Source organism: Carcharhinus amblyrhynchos, chromosome 13, assembly GCF_965287045.1.
Source record: "Carcharhinus amblyrhynchos chromosome 13, sCarAmb.v2.hapA, whole genome shotgun sequence".
Lineage (NCBI taxonomy): Eukaryota > Metazoa > Chordata > Chondrichthyes > Carcharhiniformes > Carcharhinidae > Carcharhinus > Carcharhinus amblyrhynchos.
This window is the reverse complement of record NC_137336.1, coordinates 33,487,571-33,506,592: the sequence shown is the minus strand read 5'-3', so window position 1 is coordinate 33,506,592 and position 19,022 is coordinate 33,487,571. Positions and strand designations below refer to the sequence as shown.

Below are 19,022 nucleotides of genomic sequence, written 5' to 3'. Positions count from 1 at the left end.
TTTCATATTCTAAATCCTTGAAGACTACATGTTTATTTTATAATTTTTTATCTTCATTAATATCTGACAGGTTACACCAGGTTAGTTCAGACAGGTTACACCAAAGGTTGGAAGACTGAGTACAGGTGGTTTGGGTCTCATAGTGGTGTCTGTGTGTATGACAACAGAAACTTGCATTGATATAGGAACATAAGAATTAGGAGCTGAAGTCGGCAAATTCAGCCCATCGAGCCTGCTCCGCCATTCAATCAGATCATGGCTGATTGCTGCCTGAGTTCAAATCCACCTCCCCACATGTTCCCCATATCCCTTTTTCCCTTTTTTTATTTAAAATATATTTTATCTCCTGGTGGTGTGGCACGGTGGTCAGCACTGCTGTCTCACAGCGCCAGGGACCTGAGTTCGATTCCCGGCCTGGGTCACTGTCTGTTAGAGTCTGCATATCCTTCTTGTGTCTGTATGGGTTCCCTCCAGTGCTGCAGTTTCCTCCCACAATCCGAAAGATATGCTAGTTAAGTGCCATGCTACATTCTCTCTTGATGCACCCAAACAGGTGTTGGAGTGTGGCGACTAAGGTATTTTCACAGTAACTTCAGAGCAGTGTTAATGTAAGCCTACTTGTGACACTAATAAACTTCAAAACCCTTTTGATGCCGTTAACATTGTGTAATGATCAGAGGCAGATCTATTACCTGACAAATTTTGACACCAAGCCACATAATGTGATATTAGGAGAAGTGGGATAGATTTTAAGGAACATCTTTAAAAAAGCAAAGAGGAGAGGTTTAGGAGTGGAATTCCAGAATGTAATGCCTGGCCTGCTGAAGACATCGCTATCATTGGTGGAAAGATGGAATTGAGGGATGCAAAAGAAGTAAGAATTGGAGAAGTACTGAGATCCCTGGAGTACAGAGATTGGGAATGGAAGAAGGCAGAGAGGGATTTGACCTCTCGAGAATTTTAAATCAAAGGTGTTGTCATACTGGGAGCAATGTAGGTCAGTGAGCACCAAGGGTGATGGTGAACTGGACTTGGGTTATGAGTCAGAATAATGGAGGCTGAAAGATGAGAGGCCAGTCAGGAGCATATTGGAATAATCCTGTCTGGTAGTTAATAAAGGCATTGTATGAGACTTTCAGATGCACTTTAGCTTCATACTTGCTTGTTGCAACACTTGGAATGGAGGATTCAATCGGGGTGAAAATCAATATTATTTTATCATATTTTGGGCAAAATATAAAGGCAAAGGGGGATGAGTTATCAGTTGTAAAATTTTTTCAGTCATGATCTTCAGTCCCTGATTTATCTCAGAATTGTGCTGGCTGTCAATTTGGAAGCTCACTACTTTTATGTGAGAGGAACCCACCTATGAAAGATATTAGGCATGTGCAAATCAAGTGAAAGTCTTCTTTTGTTTGTTGGCTATAAGAATTAAATATAGAATAAAGGTAAATTTGAGCCTGTTTCTGTTGATTGCGGGCACACAGACCAAGATAGAGAGAAAAAAATCAGTATAATGGGGATATTCTTTTGAGTTTGGAATTGGAGCACATTATTTGTGTGTTTAGTCAGGTATAGTGCTGATGGGGACTGATTGATGGTGATATTAAAAACCTGGAAGGGAACGTCCCATTCAGTAGCACATCACTGAATGGAAAATTCACAAACTCAAAAACATATTGAAAGGTAGTACTCTGCTGTTCACTGTTGCCTCACAGTCAACAAAGTTGTTCCTTTTGAGGCTGAGCAAGCTCACATGGGTGCCAGTCCATGAGCACCTGTGCTTAAAAAAAAAGTGTTATGTATGGCATTTTATTTCTCTCAAAGCAGTGACATTGGGCCAGATAATAAAGTTCAGCAGTAAATCATTGAGTAACAGTTGTTGAAACTGGACAGAGGCTCATTGTGGATTATGGGGCGCACAACAGGGTAACATCCGCAGACTGCTGGTTATATCTTTATATTTTACTAAATCTGGTATTGTATTTGGGTCACAACCATGCAGTTTTGTAGCATTAGTAATGTAGCACCATGTGCACAATTATCCAACACTGGTAACATTTTATGAGGAATTTCATGGTAGAATTTAAACATCAACTGCTAAGAGTGAAAATGTTTAAAAAATATCTTAGCATGATGTCACCAAATTGTTTTGAAAGAATAGCAATCATGTATAATTTTTAAAAACTGCTCCTACACTAAACTAATTTACTTAATATTGCACTTGTATTAAATAACAGATACTCCTGATCATCAGCACTGGCCAGAATTTTGCTGGGGACGACAACATAGCAATCAGAAAATGCTGGAAAATCTCAGCAGGTCTGACAGCACCTGTGGAGAGAATAGAAATTATAGAAACTCTACAATGTAAAAGAAGACGATTCAGCCCATTGAATCTACACCGGCAACAATCCCACCCAGGCCTTATCATCACCCACCTATTTACTCCGCTAATCCCTGTCATCCCACATATTTAGTCCGCTAATCCCTCTAACCTACACATTCCAGGACACTGAGGGGCAATTTAGCATAGCCAATCAACCTAACCCGCACATCTTTAGAGTGTGGGAGGAAACCAGAGCACCCGGAGGAAACCCACGCAGACATGGGAAGAACATGCAAACTCCACACAGTCAGTGACCCAAGCCAGTAATTGAATCCACGTCCCTGGAACTGAGAGGCAACAGTGCTAATCATTGTGCCAGCGTGCCGCCCCAATAGAGCCAATGTTTCGAGTTTAGACAACCCTTCATCAGCTGGGGCATTGAGTACGAGAGTTGGGAAATCATGTTGCAACTATATAAAAGCTTGGTTAGGGCGCATTTGGAGTATTGCACGCATTTATGGTCAGCACCCTACTGGAATGATGCGGAAGCTTTGGAGAGAGCGCAAAGAAGATTCACCAGGATGTTGCCTTTTCTTGGGTATTGGCTACGAGGAGAGGTTGAATAAACTAGGATTGGTTTCACTGTAAAGATGGAGGCTGAGGGGAGAACTGATGGAGGTCTTCAAAATTATGAGAGGAATAGACGTGTTGCGTAGCCCAAGGGTGGAAGTGCCAGTTACAAGGGGCACAGTTTCAAGGTGAGAGGGGGAAAGTTTAAGGGAGATGTGTGGGGGAAGTTTTTCTGTCATAGAGTGGTGGGTGCCTGGAACGTGCTGCCTGAGGAAGTGGTGGAAGCAGGCACATTAGCTAACTCAGTACATAGCAGAGATTCAACCATAAAACTTTCTAGGTATGTATGGTTTAGCAAGTCCCTGGATGAACTCACTGCACTGTCAGGGAAACTAATATAATCTTTTTTTCCCAAATTCTATTATTTCCCCTGAAAAATTCACCACTCCAGTTGGAAAAATGTTATAATTAATTCACAATACATGTCAGTAATAGTAGCACAATTATTTTTTTCTGACTGATGACATTAACAAAGCTGTGAAGGACACTGGTCATTCCTGGGAAACAAAACAGGAAAAGTTAAGTTCATGTTTGTTCTGCCTATGCAGTGCACCCCCAGGATGTGGATAGTAGGAGATTCAGAGAGGGAAAGTTTAAGAGGTGTCTGGATGGGTACATGAATAGAGAGGGAATAGAGTGATACGGATTGAGTCAGGGCAGAAGGCTTTTTCTTTAGTTAGGGCATCATGATCGGCACAGGTTTGGAGTGCTGAAGGACCTGTTCCTGTGCTGTACTTTTCTTTGTTCTTTGAAAGAAATGCTTAGATTCCTGTCAAAATTAACAAATTTGCCCAGGATAGGGCAGAAACCCATGCAGAAACTAGCTTTGCCCCATATTCCTCTCTCGGACCAGATTACACGTGATTCTTGCCAAAAATTGATAAGAATTTTTGGGCTTTAGTATTTTTGTCACAGATGTCGTTTAATTTATTTTGAACTATATTATTGTCATAAAAATGTAATTGGATAACTCATACCTGAAATAATCACATCGAAAATGACATGCAACATTTGTGCTATTTTCCTCGTAGAGTGATTAATTATAGTACCTAATATCAACGATTCTGACTTTGCAAAAATAATTGCTTACAGAAATATGTTCTGTGTCACGAGTAGCACATTAAACTTCCTGTTGGGTTGTTTTGCAGGAAATGAGCAAACATGACAGGCTATAGGTGAGTGACAAGTGCGAGGGTAAATACCACCTGGATTGAGATTTGCTCATGTTCCACACAGTACAGAGACTGTTGGAGTCTGAAAGTGTGATTCAAAGCATCAGGCTGTGAACAAATCCCAGATTTGTTTTTCCCTGCACAGCTGGACTTTTAGGCAAGGCACTTCCTCTAATATCTCTAAAGGAAATGAGTAGCCTGCTGGGGGATATCCTGTGCCACTATGTCATTAAACGCAACCCCCAGGGATACCTTCATTTATATAACTCAAACTCATGTTAAGATTTTACTCTCACCATTTGCAACCCTCAGATACTAAAACAGTCCACGCAGCAAATGCAGCAACTAACTGTATCAACACCTGGACAACATTCAGTCTTGGGCTCAGTGGCAGGAAACATTCATACCACACACACTACCAGGCAATGACCATTTCCAACAAGAGAGAATCCAACCATCTCCCTTGGCATTCAATAACACTTCCCTTTCTGAGTCCCCCATTATCCACATCCTGGGGGTGCGTGGCATAGACAGAACAAAAGTTTATTTTTCCTGTTTTGTTTCACAGGGATTGGCCAGTGTCCTTCAGGGCTTTGTTAATGTCATCAGTAAGAAAAAAATAATGACTGTGCTGCTATTAGTGACACATATTGTGAATTAATTATAACATTTTTCCAACTGGGGTGATGAAATTTTGAGGGGAAATAATAGAATTTGGGGAAAAAAGGTTATACTGGTTTCTCTGACAGTATGGTGAGTTCATCCAGGGACTTCCTAAACCATATAGATCGAGAAAGTTGTATGCTTGGATCCCTGCTCTGTGCTGAGTTAGCCGATCTTACAGCAATGTGGTGGTTAGGGTGCCAAAATCAGCTTCAGCGCTTCTGAGCTGGATGGTGTAGTGAATCATCTGCTTGTGAAAGCTGTTTGTTGGGTTCTGCTGGCAGCATGTATGTTCTTATTGGGTAAGGACAAGATTGAACTTCACTGTAATTGCCTTTGCTTTTAAAAAGCCTGCTGAAACTTGCATCTAAGCACGTACATACATAATGACTATCTGGATGAGATACCAAAGGATACCATGGAAACCTAACTCCAAAAGAGAAAATGCTGGAAAATCTCAGCAGGTCTGGCAGCATCTGTTTGGACTTTAGCTCTTTTCTCTCCTTATATCTTTTTCAGATTCCAGCATCTGCAGGATAAAGGCCCTTCTTTTTGGAGATGTGAGAGGTCGAACATTGGCACAAAGAAATTTGTGTTTAGTTAGTACTAACTTTTAATTTGACATTCATTCTGAGAGGCCACACTACTTGGACAGAACAAAACAAGAATGAACTTTACTTTTCCTAGCTGATGTTGATCCTAGGTGCCTGAGACAGAATTAATTTCATTAACTTAAAAATAATTAAGAACAAACTTGTCAGGTACATGTCCTAGGCCTGCTTTGTATTATAATAGAAGGTTACGAAAGAGCATGCCACACCGAAGACAAACCCTCCAATTACTGCAGTACTGGGGCTACTATAACATGCCTCGAAGAAATGAGCTGAACACCATTACAGGTGCTGGTAATGATTCATTTATTCAAAAAATAGACCAAGAAGTATTTTTGTAGTAAGTTATCGGAAATTACTCACTGGACAATTAGCTGGGTGCTTTATTTTCACAGTGGTAGTACATATGCAAGTGATGCAGTTTTACCTAAATAGTGTTTTTTTAAAAAAATCATCTTAGTAGTTAATTTAAATATCCTTTAATTTTATCAGTTGATTTGATCACATTAACATTTTCATTGACACAGTGCTGTTGACTATGTGAGGCCAACATTGCCTGCTTTTACAATACACAGGTGCACTTAGACTGGTTTTGATTCTGCATGTGTGCACAAAATCCACATTTTCCATTGTGTTGAATGGGGTTTTTAAATTTGCTGTGCGGGAAACAGGCTCTAAAAAGATAAGAAATTCTTGAACAAGCTGACCACATTTCCGGTCTGAGAAGGAAACGTCTGTCTAATTTAGCCCTGAAACATGTGCTCTGATCAGACTCAAATTGCCAACCAATCAACTCCCTTTTCTCCCAAAGTATAAATTGTTCTGATTGCTTATATTTTTGTGTTTATCCTGATGAATGCAAGACGAAAGTCTTTGGCAACATGTCCTTTGTTTCAGCAATATTCAATTTCTGTACTATCAAGCAACACTATTTCAAAGTTTATTCATAGAATGTGAGCATTGCTGACGAGGGTAGCATTTATTGGCTCATTCCTAATTGTCTTTGAAAAGGTTGTAATGGGCCATCTTGAGTTACATGAAGAGATTAGAGAAGCAGGGACTGTTCTTCAGGGCAGAGAACGTTGGAGACAAATTAAGTGGAGTTCAAAATTGTGAAGGGATTTGATGGATTAAACTAAAAGAAACCTTTTCTGCTGACAGGAGAATCAGTACTCCCACAGTGCTGTTAGCGAGGGAGTTCAACTTAGGATTGGCGAAATATTTCCCAAGCTGGAGTGGTGATTTTGATTTGATTTATTATTGTCACAGTTATTGGGATACAGTGAAAAGTATTGTTTCTTGTGCACTACACAGACAAAGCATACCATTCATAGAATATATAGGGGAGAAGGAAAGGAGAAGGTGCAGAATATAGTGTTACACTCATAGTTAGGACATAGAGGCATTGATGTGAGAATTGGAGGAGAGCTTATCAGCACTGGTTTCCATTTATGTCCTGCCCTTGTCCTTCTAGGTGATAGAGATTGCATGTTTGGGAGATGCTGTCAAGAATGCTTTAGCGAGTAGCAGTTGGGTATTTTGTAGATCATACACAGTGCACTTGTAGTGGAGGGAATGTTTAAAGCAGTGAATGGGGAGTCAATCAAGCTGGTTGCTTTGACTTGAATGTTGTTGCGCTTTGAGTGTCAGTCCAATTCAGGGAAATGGATGGTATTCCATTGCACTTTTGATTTGTGCTTTGTAGATGATGGATAGACTTTATGGAGTAAGGTGAGTTACTTGCCACACAATTCCTAGTCTTTGACCTGTTTGTGCAGCCACAGTATTTATGTGGCTGGTCCAGTTTAGTTTCTGGTCAATGGTAACCTGCAGGATGTGGATAATGGGGGATTCAGAGAGGGAAATGTCATTGAATGCCATGGGGGGATGGTTGGATTCTCTTTTGGAAATGGTCATCACCTGGTAGTTATGTGGCATGAATGTGTCTGGGCTCAGCGGCAGGACTGAATATTGTCCAGGTTTTGATACATTTAATTGCTGCATTTGATACATTTAGTTGTTGCATGGACTGCTTCAGTGTCTGAGGGATTGCAAATGGTACTGAACGTTGTGCAATCATCCTCACTTCTGACGTTATGGAAGGAAGGAAGATCATTGATAAAGCAGCTGAAGTTGGTTAGGCCAAGGACACTACCGTGTGGAGCTTCTGCAGCAATGTCCTGGGACTGAGATGATTGGACTTCACCAGTCACAGCCATCTTCCTTTGTGTTACATATGACTCCAACCACTGGGGAGGATTCCCCCAATTCCAGCTGATTTGAATTTTGCTAGGGTATCTTGATACCACACTTGGTCCAATGCTGCCTTGATGTCAAAGGCAGTCACTCTCACTGATTTCCCCCCATTCATTAATCACCACTGGCAGACCTGGTAGACACAGTAAGAAGTCTCACAACACCAGGTTAAAGTCCAACAGGTTTATTTGGTAGCAAAAGCCACTAGCTTTCGGGCCTCTGACCCTTCGTCAGGTGAGTGGAAAGCTCTAATCACAAACAGGGGATGTAAAGACACACACTCAGTTTACAGAATACTGATTAGAATGCGAGTTTTTACAGCTAATCAAGTCTTAGAAGTGCAGACAGTCTCAGTGGTGATTGCATTAAGCATAGGTTAAAGAGATGTGTATTGTCTCCAGACAGGACAGTAAGTGAGATGTTGTAAGCCCTGGCAAGTCATGGGGGTTACAAATAGTGTGACGTGAATCCAAGATCCCAGTTGAGACCCTCCTCGTGTGTGGAACTTGGCTATCAGTTTCTGCTCAGCAACTCTGCGCTGTTGTGTGTCGTGAAGACCGCCTTGGAGAACACTTATCCGAAGATCAGAGGCCGAATGCCTGTGACCGCTGAAGTGTTCGCCAACAGGAAGAGAACAGTCTTGCCTGGTGAGCGGTGTTTATTCATCCATTATCATAACATCTGCATAGCCTCCCCAATGTACCATGCCTTGGGACATCCTTTCCTGCAGCTTATCAGGTGGACAATGTTGACTGAATGCAAGAGTATGTGCCGCATACCTGGTGGATGGTGTTCTCATGTGAAATGATGTCATCCGTGTCGATGATTCGGCATGTCTTGCAGCGGTTGCTGTGGTAGAGTTGTGTGGTGTTGTGGTCACTGTTCTCCTGAAGGTTGGGTATTTTGCTGCGACAGTGGCCTGTTTGAGTTGTGCGATTGTTTGAAGGCAAGAAATGGGGGTGTGGGTATGGTCTTGGCGAGATGCTTGTCTTCATCAATGACATTGTTGAAGACCCCAGAGAAGATGTCATAGCTTCTCCGCTCAGAGGAAGCACTGGACGATAGAAGGTAGTCTCTCCACTGTGTCCCTAGTACAGGCAGCAGGTAGCAGAGCAGTGATATAAAGTTGGAAAAGAGTTTTCTTGGGAGTTTTCAACATTAATTGAAGACCCTATAAAGTCTAATGGCACCAGGTCAAATGTGGACAGTAGAATCTCCTGCTGATTGTCACCTATTGCTCTCTCTCAACTAATGGATTAGTACTCTTCCACATTGGATATCACTTGGAAGAAACAGAGTAGCAAGATCACAGAATGCACTCTGGCTGCGGTGCAACCATCATATTAAATGGGATAGATTCAGAAACGATCAACTCAAAACTATACATCTATCTGGTGTTGTGGGCCAGTGCAGAATTATGTTCAATCACAATTTGTAACTCACTGCCTGACAAATCTCCCACTCTACCATTACCATCAGTCAGGGGATCAACCTTGGCTCAATGAAGAGGGCATGCCAAGAGCAGCACCAGGCATACCTAAAAATGTATTAACCTGGTGAATATGGGCTTGCATGCCAAACAGTGAAAACCGCAAGCAGCAGACACTAAATGATCCCTCAACTAATGGATCAGATCTAAACTCTGCCTTCCTGTCACATCCAGTTGTGAATGTTGATGGACATTTGAACAATGAGAGGATGAGGTTCCACAGTTATTCCTATCCTCCTTGTTGGGGAAGCCCAGTACGTGAGTGCTATAAACAAGGCTGAACATTGCAACTATTTTCAATCAGAAGAACTGTTTGGGTGATTCATCTCTGCCTCCTCCTGGGGTCCTGAATATCATAGATGCCAATCTTTTAACTAGTTAAAGGCTAACAGTACTGGGTATAGCAATGGTTATGGGCCGTAACAACATGCCAGCAATGATATTGAATGAAGACTTGTGCTTCAGAATTTGCCAAGCCCTAGTTAAGCTGTTGCCATACAGCCACAACACTGTTATCTACCTGACGATTTGGAAAACTCATCCTATCCATAAAAAGCAAAACAAATCCAACCTGGCCAATTACTGTTCCGTCAGTCTACTCTTGATACCTTGGGTATCGGCTACAGTTCTATCAAGCAGCACTTAAGTAGCAATAACCTATTCAGTGGTGCTCAGTTTGGGTTCTGCCAGGCCTTTTGGTTCCTCACTTCATTACAACCTTGGTACAAACATAGCCAAAGATCTGAATTCCAAAGTTACGAAAGTGATTGCCTTTGACATCAAGGCAGTATTTGACTGAACATGGCATTAAGGTGCTGTAGCAAAATTAAAATCAACAGAAATCGGAAAGAAAACTCTCCACTGATTAGAGTTGCACCAAGCACAAAGGATATTGTTTGTGGATATTGGAGGCCAGTCACCACAGACCCAGGGCATCACTCTGGAGTTTCACCACTACTAAGCTGCTTGTCAATGAGCTTCCCTCCATCATAAGGTCAAAAGTGAGGATGTTCAATGGTGATTGCTCAATGTTCAGTACCATTTGCAATTGGAATGCTGAAGCTGTTTGTGTCCATTTGTGGTGAGACCTGGGCAACATTCAGACTTGGGCTGACAAATAGCTAGTAACATTTGTACCTCAAGTGTCAGACAATGACCATCTCCAACAAGAGTGAGTGCAACCACTTCCCCTTGACATCCAATGACATTGTCTTGGCTGAAACTCCCATCATCAATACTCTGAACAGGTTACCATTGACCAGTCTCTCAAATTTTGTGGCTACAAGAACAAATCAGAGGTTGGGAATTCTATGACAATAAACTCACCTCCTGACTCCCCAAAGCCTGTTCACCACCTACAAGGCACAAGTTAGGAATGTGATGGAATACACTCCACTTGCCTGGATAAGTGCAATTCCAACAATATTTGAGAAGATAGAATAGAGGTGGAGAGACTCTTCCTGCTCAGAAAGGATAGTAGGACAAGGGGGCACAGCCTCAAGATAAAGGGGGGGGGGGGGGGTGCGGTTTAGAACGGAGTTGAGGAGGAACTTCTTCACTCAAAGGGTGGTGAATCTCTGGAATTCTCTGCCCGTTGAAGTGGTGGAGGCTACCTCGCTAAATATTTTTAAGACGCGGGTTGATGGGTTTTTGATAAGAGAGGGGATTAAGGGTTATGGGGAGAGGGCGGGAATATGGAACTGAGCCACGACAGATCAGCCATGATCTTATTGAATGGCGGGGCAGGCTCGAAGGGCTAGATGGCCTACTCCTGCTCCTATTTCTTATGTCCTTATGTTCTTATACAATCCAGGACAAAGCACACCATTAATATAATAAATATCTGCTCCCTTCATCACTGTTGCAGAGTGGCAGTAGTGCGTACTATCAAGCCAAGGCTCCTTCGACAGCACTTTTCAAATCCATGACTTTTACTACCTAGGACAGGGCAACAGGTGCACGAGAGCAACACCACCTGCACGTTCCCCTCCCAGCCACCTGACCTGGAACTACATCTCTGCTTCTTCACTGTTGCTGTATCAAAATCCTGGAACTCTCTTCCTGACATCATTGTAACAACACCAGATGGACTGAGCAGTTCCAAAAGGCAGCTCGCCAACATCTTCTTGAGGGCTGTTCGGAATCAGCAATAAATGTTGGCTTTGCCAGTGACATTCACACCCCACAAAAGGATGAGAAAAATTGTTTGTAACATCTGATCTGCAAAGACTGAGGTCAGACATTCCCTTTTAAAGTTGCCGTATCTACATGAACGTTTCAGATCATTTACTTTGCACATTTCTATCAAAACGCGTCCGATGGATGGCAGAAGGAAAAGAAAGCAGTGAATTGACATTCCTGCTTTTTCAATGGGATTTAATCTTTGATTCTGGAAAAACAAAATGGAAAATTTTGGACCTTGTTTGGAACATCAACTATACACAAGCAGAGCAAACTTCCCTCAGCTAGAATTAATCCTAAATTTGCTTTATCTTGTTGAAATATTTTTAAACATTGAAGTTGTTATGAACCAAGGTAGTACAGATCTTGATTTATTGCCATCTGTACCTTTTTAACTTGGAATCAGTGACAGAGCCTCGCTAGTGAAGCCTTGCATTTATCACCTTGCAACACACCAGTGTTTCCCTGGGTGAATATTATGTTGTAAAATGAAAACTAAGTGAATAACAATAATGGAAATGATTAAAAAAATGTCTAGTGTAAGCAGGTTTTTCTAGCAACTGGCTGTAAATTCCAGTTTTGTATGGCAGATTACTATTGTTGCATGTGGAGTAATGTAGCACTTCAGGCATCTTGCATTTTCAGGGCTGATTACATGGATGACTGCTGTGGTGATCTCATGTGCTCAGAGAATTGGTTTAATTTGTTTAACATTTTCATACCAGAAAGAAACTCAACTGATTATTGAGGGTCGAGCTTGCGGCATTACTTCGAGAAACCACATTTATAGGTTCAGCAGTTGGAATCTGAAAGATCCTATGAAATATGTAGTCGATGTATTAAAAAAAATCCAAAATTTTCCATTTTATTTTTCCAGAGTCAAAGATTAAATCCCATTGACAAAGCAGGAACTTTAATTCACTGTTTTCTGTCCCTTTTGCCATCCATCAGAGGCGTTTTGATAGAAATGTGCAAAGGAAATTATATGAGTTAAAATTGGCCTCAGTGCTTACGTTATCTCTGTAAAGCAAGATGTTTGATTATATTGATGAGATTGGGTTGTAGAAAAGTCAGAATGATGGTCGTAGAATTCCTACAGTACAGAAGGAGGTATTTCAGTCCATCGAGTCTGCACCAACAACAATCCTTCCCAGACCCTATCCCCGTAGCCCGACGTATTTACCCCGCTAATCCCTCCAGCCTATGCATCCTGGTACACTAAGGGCAATTTAGCATGGCCAACCAACCTAACCGCACATCTTTGGACTGTGGGAAGAAACTGGAGTACCCACTGGAAACCCATGCAGACACGGGGAAAATGTGCAAACTCCACACAGATAGTGACCCAAGTTGGGAATTGAATCCAGGTCTCTGGAACTTTGAGGCAGCAGTACTATCCACTGTGTCACCGTGCCGCTGGTGGCATGTGTTTGGAATGTTGAATTTTTAATGAAAGTTGCTCAAATTTGTAACATTCTTTATATAAATTGTAAACATAGAGTATAATGTGAATAAATGAAACATTTTCAGAATTGTGGTTTTCTTTTCTTTCTCATGGGAGATTTGCCTGTTTTAAGCATCTTTTATTGCTGAGCATTATAAAATGAGATTTAGCTGTTTGTAGTGGTTTGTGTTTCCACTACGATGGGATTAAAGCGCAGCTTGTCTCTTGTGGTCTCTTCAGTTAAATGTGATAGGATGGGTTTATTTGTGTATTTGACGTCATGTTAATCTGTTGGAATTGAGACCTTTTTCCCGACAGAGGGCTACACGATATCCAAGCTGGAGTTTGAATCTCATTTGCTTTTCATTTTTGCCTTTTAGGTGCTTTTGCCCGCAGCCAGTCTGTTACAGCTAATGGATGTACGAACTGCTTGTTGTGATTTTCTACAATCCCAGTTACATCCAACCAACTGTCTCGGAATTCGAGCATTTGCAGATGTTCACACATGCACAGAGCTGCTGAATGAAGCCAATGCATATGCAGGTGGGCACTGTTCACTTTTGGTTTTGTTAAAATCACAAAACAAAGCACAGGACAATGTGAAAGCATTCTTAAACTTCCATTTTTGAAATTGTAACCCAGTTTTGACCCAATGATCTAGTTTTGTTCAAAAGCAAAATAGTGCGGATGTTGGAAATCTGAAATATAAACAAAAAATGCTGGAAATACTCAGCAGGTCAGGCAGCGTCAATGGAGAGAGAAGCAGAAGTTAATGTTTTGGGTTGATGATTTTTTCATCAAGCCAGGGAAAAGTTAGAAATGGAATTTGAACAAGTGATGTTGGGAAAGAACAAGAAAGAAAATGGAGCAGAAAAATGAATCCCACCAGCAAGGTCACTTATACCAGCAGTAAAGAAAGTTTGTTCTCCAAACTGTTAGTTTAATTTCCACCTCAAGCACCATTGGACTGCCTGTCCTCTGTTAGGCTCTCTCTCCTCTTCCTCATCTGCTTACTGTCCTTTGGCAACCTCATCCAAATGCAAAGGGTCAATTTCCGTGTAGAATTAACAACACTAACCATACCTTCAAATAGCTGTCTCAATGTCACACAGACCTGTGTCGCCAGACTATCCAGCATCTAGCCTTCGATATTGGGTGGCACGGTTGCACAGTGGTTAGCACTGCTGCTTCACAGCTCCAGGGACCTGGGTTTGATTCCTGACTTGGGTCACTGTCTGTGTGGAGTTTGTACATTCTCCATGTGTCTGCGTGGGTTTCTTCCAGGTGCTCTAGTTTCCTCCCACAGTCCAAAGATGTGCAGGTTAGGTTGATTGGCCATGCTAAAAATTGCCCTTCGTGTCCTCAGATGCATAGGTTAGAGGGATTAGTGGGTAAATATGTAGGGATATGGGTATAGGGCCCAGGTGGGATTGTGATCAGTGCAGACTTGATGAGCTGAATGGCCTCTTTCTGTACTGTAGGGTTTCTATGATTTCTATAAATTAACCTAATTTCTTCCAGCTCATGTTTGGAAAATTGAAGGCATTGACTTCAGCCCCGGGAACAAACTCTCTACTTTTTCAATGGTTTGACAGATCTCTTTAGCCAGTGTCTTAGATTGTGCTCCACAATTCAAAACTCCACAACTCTGTCACAAAGACTGCTTACAACATTGTCGAAACCCACTCTCATTTCTGCCTATCTGCCAGTGAAATCCTCCTCCATATCTCTGTCAACTCCAGAAATGACTATTTCATTGCTCTGCGTCTACCAGGAATTTAAACTCGTGAGAAACTCTGCTACATAAGAACATAAGAAGTAGGAGCAGGAGTAGACTGTCTATCTGATGAGCCTGCTCCACCATTCAGTAAGATTATGGTTAATCTTTGATTTGATTTATTGTCACATTTATTAGTATACAGTCTAAAACATTGTTCTTTGCATGCTATACAGACAAAACATACTGTTCATAGAGAAGGAAGCGAGAGAGTGCAGGACGTAGTATTACAGTCATAGCTAGGGTGTAGAGAAAGATCAACTTAATGTGAGATAGGTCCATTCAAAAGTCTGACAGCAGCAGGGCATCTTAGGACTGTGGGAGGGAACTGGAGCACCCGGAGGAAACCCATGCAGACACAAGGAGAATGTGCAAACTCCACACAGACAGTGACCCAAGTGTACTTGAGATGGTTGGTACTTGTCCTCAGATCTTTGTATCTTTCTCAACAGAAGAATGTGGAAGCGAGTATGTCTCAGTGCATGGGGTCCTTAATTATGTCTTGGGCACAGCAGAAGTCATACCAAGCTGTGATACAACTAGAAAAATGTTTTCTATGGTGTATCTGTAAAGTTGGTGAAAGTTGTAGCTGAAATGCCAAATTTCCTTAGTATTCTGAGAAAGTAGAAGCGTTGGTTTTCTTTCTTTAGTCAGCATGGGGCGACCAGGACAGGTTGATGGTGATCTGGACATCTAAAAACTTGAATCTTTCAACCATTTCTACTTCAGCCCCATTGATGTAGACAGGGGCATGTTCCTCACTACCCTTCCTGAAGTCGATGACAATTTCCTTCCTTTTGTTGACATTGAAGGAGAGATTATTGTTGTCGCACAGCTCACAAGATCTGTTTCATTCATGTACTCAGTCTCATCATTGTTTGAGATCTGACCTGCTGCAGTGGTATCATCAGCAAACTTGAAATGCGAGTTCGAGGAGAATTTGGCCACACAGTCACAGGTGTTTTCATGGACTCCGTTCCACTTTCCCGCCCGCTCAGCATAACCCTTAATTCCTTTACTGCTCAAAAATCTATCTATCCTTGCCTTAAAAATATTCAACGAGGTAGTTTCAGTTGCTTCACTGGGCAGGGAATTCCACAGGTTCACAACCGTTTGGGTGAAGAAGTTCCCCCTCAAATCAGTCCTAAATCTGGTCCCCCTTAGTTTGAGGCTATGCCCCCTTGTTCTGGTTTCATTTGCCAGTGAAATCAATTTGTTATCTATTCCCTTCATAATTTTGTGTGTTTCTATAAGATCCACCCTCATTCTTCTAAATTCCAATGAGTATAGTCTCAAGCTACTCAGTCCCGCCTCATAAACCAACCCTCTCAACACCGGAATCAAACTAGTGAATCTCCTCTGCACCCCCTCCAATGCCAGCATATCCTTTCTCAAGTAAGGAGACCAAAACTGTGCACAGTGCTCAAGTACTGGTGAGGCCACACCTAATAAAGCTGAAACATAACTTCCCTGTTTTTAAACTCCATCCCTCTAGCAATGAAGGACAAAATTCCATTGCCTTCTCAATTACCTGCTGTGCTTGCAAACCAACTTTTTGTGATTCTTATACAATGACGCCTAGGCCCCTCTGCACAGCAGCATGCTGTAATTTTTTACCATTTAAATTTTACTGTTTACTGTTTCCGTTTTACTGTTGTTCCTACCAAAATGGATGACCTCACATTTACCAATATTGTACTCCATCTGCCAGACCCTTGCCCTCTCACTTAAACTATCTATATCCCTTTGCAGAAGTTCAGCACCCTCTGCACACTTTGCTCTGCCACTCATCTTGGTGTCACCTGCGAATTTTGACACACTACACTTGGTCCCCAACTCCAAATCATCTATGTAAATCATAAACAATTGTAGTCCCAACACTGATCCCTGAGGCACACCACTAGTTATCAACCAGAAAAACACCCATTTACCCCCTTTCTGTTAGTTAGCCAATCCTCTAACCATGCTAATACATTACCTGTAACACCGTGCACCTTTATCTTATTCAGCAGCCTTTTGTATGGAATGCCTTCTGAAAATCCAGATACACCTCATCCACCGGCTCCTCGTTGTCCATTGCACTCAAAAAATTCCAGTAAATTAGTCAAACATGACCTCTTTATGAACCCATGCTGCAACTTCCCGATGGGACAGTTTCTATCCAGATGTCTCGCTATTTCTTCCTTGATGGTGGATTCAAGCGTTTTCCCCACTACGGAAGTTAAGCTGTCCGGCCTATAGTTACCCACTTTTGTCTACCTCTTTTTTTAAACAATAGCACCACATTTGCTGTTTTCCAATTTGCTGGAACTGCCCCAGAGTCCAGCAAATTTTAGTAAATTACCATGAGTGCATTTACCATTTTCCCCCGCCATCTCTTTTAGTACCCTGGGATGCATTCCATCAGGGCCAGGAGACTTATTTACCTTTAGCCCATTAGCTTGCCCAACACTATTACTTTAGTGATCATTTCTAGGTCCTCACCTGCCATAGCTTCTTGTCATCAACCTTTGGCATGTTATTTGTGTCTTCCACTGTGAAGACGACACAAAATACTATTCAATGCTTCAACCTCATTTCCCATTATTAAATCCCCCTTCTCACTCTCTAAAGGATCAGTGTTTACCATAGCCATTCTTTTTTGTTTTATTTATTTGTAGAAACTGTTACAGTCTGTTTTATATTCTGAGCTAGTTTGCTCTTCTAATCTGAATTATTTTTCTTTAAAGCTTTTTTTGTTGACTTTTAAAGATTTCCCAATCCTCTAGTTTCCCACAGATCTTTGCCACTTTGTATGCATTTTCTTTCAATTTGATACCTTCCTTTATTTCCTTAGATATCCATGGCTGGTTATCCCTTTTTCACAGTGAAAAGTCTGACAACACCAGGTTTAAGTCCAACCGATTTATTTGATAACATACTCACAAGCTTTCGGGGTTAGCCCCTTCGTCAGGTGAATGGAGAGTTCTGGCCTCAGACAGAGCATATAAAGCACAGTCACCAGGCAAGACTGTTCCCTTCCTGTTGGCGAACACTTCAGTGGTCACGGGCATTCAGCCTCTGACCTTCGGGTAAGCATTCTCCAAGGTGGCCTTCACGACACACGACAGCGCAGAGTCGCTGAACAGAGACTGATAGCCAAGTTCCGCACACATGAGGACGGTCTCAACAGGGATCTTGGGTTCATGTCGCACTATCTGTAACCCCCGTGACTTTCCTGGGTTTGCAAAACCTCACTTACTGTACTGTCTGGAGACAATACACATCTCTTTAAACTGTGATCAGTGCTCCTTCCACTCACATTATCAGCCACTTCAGGTCTTGAACAGCAGGTAAGGTGTAAGGATTCGCATTCTAATCAGTAATCTCTAAACTGTCTGTGCTTTATATGCTCTGTCTGAGGCCAGAACTCTCCATTCACCTGACGAAGGGGCTAACCCCGAAAGCTTGTGAGTATATTATCAAATAAGTCGGTTGGACTTAAACCTGATGTTGTCAGACTTTTCACTGTGTTTACGCCAGTCCAACGCCGGCATACCCACATCATTATCCCTTTTTCTACAGTTTTTTATCACTGGTATATACTTTTGCTGAGCGCTGTGAAAAATTGCTTTGAAAGTCCTCCACTGTTCTATAATTGTTCCACCATAAAGTTTTTGCTCCCAGTCTCCCTTAGCTGCCTCCTTCATCCCAGTGTAGTCTCCTTTTTTTAAGCACAAAACACTGGTATTGCATTTTACCTTCTCATGCTCCACATGTATTTTAAATTCAACCATACTGTGATTGCTTCTTCCGAGGAGATCCCTAACCGTGAGATCATTAATTATCCCTGTTTCATTACACAGGATCGGATCTAGGATAGTTTACTCCCTTGTAGTTCCATTACATACTGTTTGAGGAAGCTATTGTGGATACATTTTATGAACTCCTTCTCAAGGCTGCCTTGACTGACCTGGTTTGACCAATCGACATGTAAATTAAAATCCCCCATGAAAATTGCTACACCATTTTTACATGCATCAGTTATTTCTTTGTTTATTGCTAGCCCTGCCATGATGGCATTATTTGGTGGCCTATAGACTTTTTCTCCTTACTATTTCTAATTTCCATCCAAATGATTCAACTTTTTTCTCGATAGAACTTGTATCATCTCTCACTATCACCCTGATGTCATTCTTAAATATCAGAGCTACACCACCTCCCTTACCTTCCTGTCGGTCCCTCCAAACAGTCTGGATATTGAACTCTTAGTCGTGACCACCCTGCAACCATGTCTCTGTAATGGCCACTACGTCAAACTCATTTATGATGATTTGTGCCACCAACTGATTTACCTTGTTTCGAATTCTACGAGCATTTAGGGTAAAGTGCCCTTCTGCTAGTTTTTAATACCTTTTGAATCCTAACATCTCCAGGCGGGAAAGTGGAACTGAGCCACGACAGATCAGCCATGATCTTATTGAATGGCGG

The 19,022-nt window shown here is 41.8% G+C and overlaps 1 protein-coding gene across 3 annotated transcripts in view; it reads left to right on the top strand.

Annotated features, from left to right (window-relative positions):
* The window catches only part of LOC145351821 (kelch-like protein 3), a 114,939-nt gene that overhangs the window by 34,995 nt on the left and 60,922 nt on the right, over positions 1–19,022 (top strand). For all 3 annotated transcript variants that reach the window (XM_080201498.1, XM_080201497.1, XM_080201496.1), the window contains exon 5: positions 13,156–13,318. In XM_080201498.1, the coding sequence (XP_080057624.1) occupies positions 13,156–13,318 (163 nt within the window). The remainder of the gene's footprint in view (positions 1–13,155; positions 13,319–19,022) is intronic.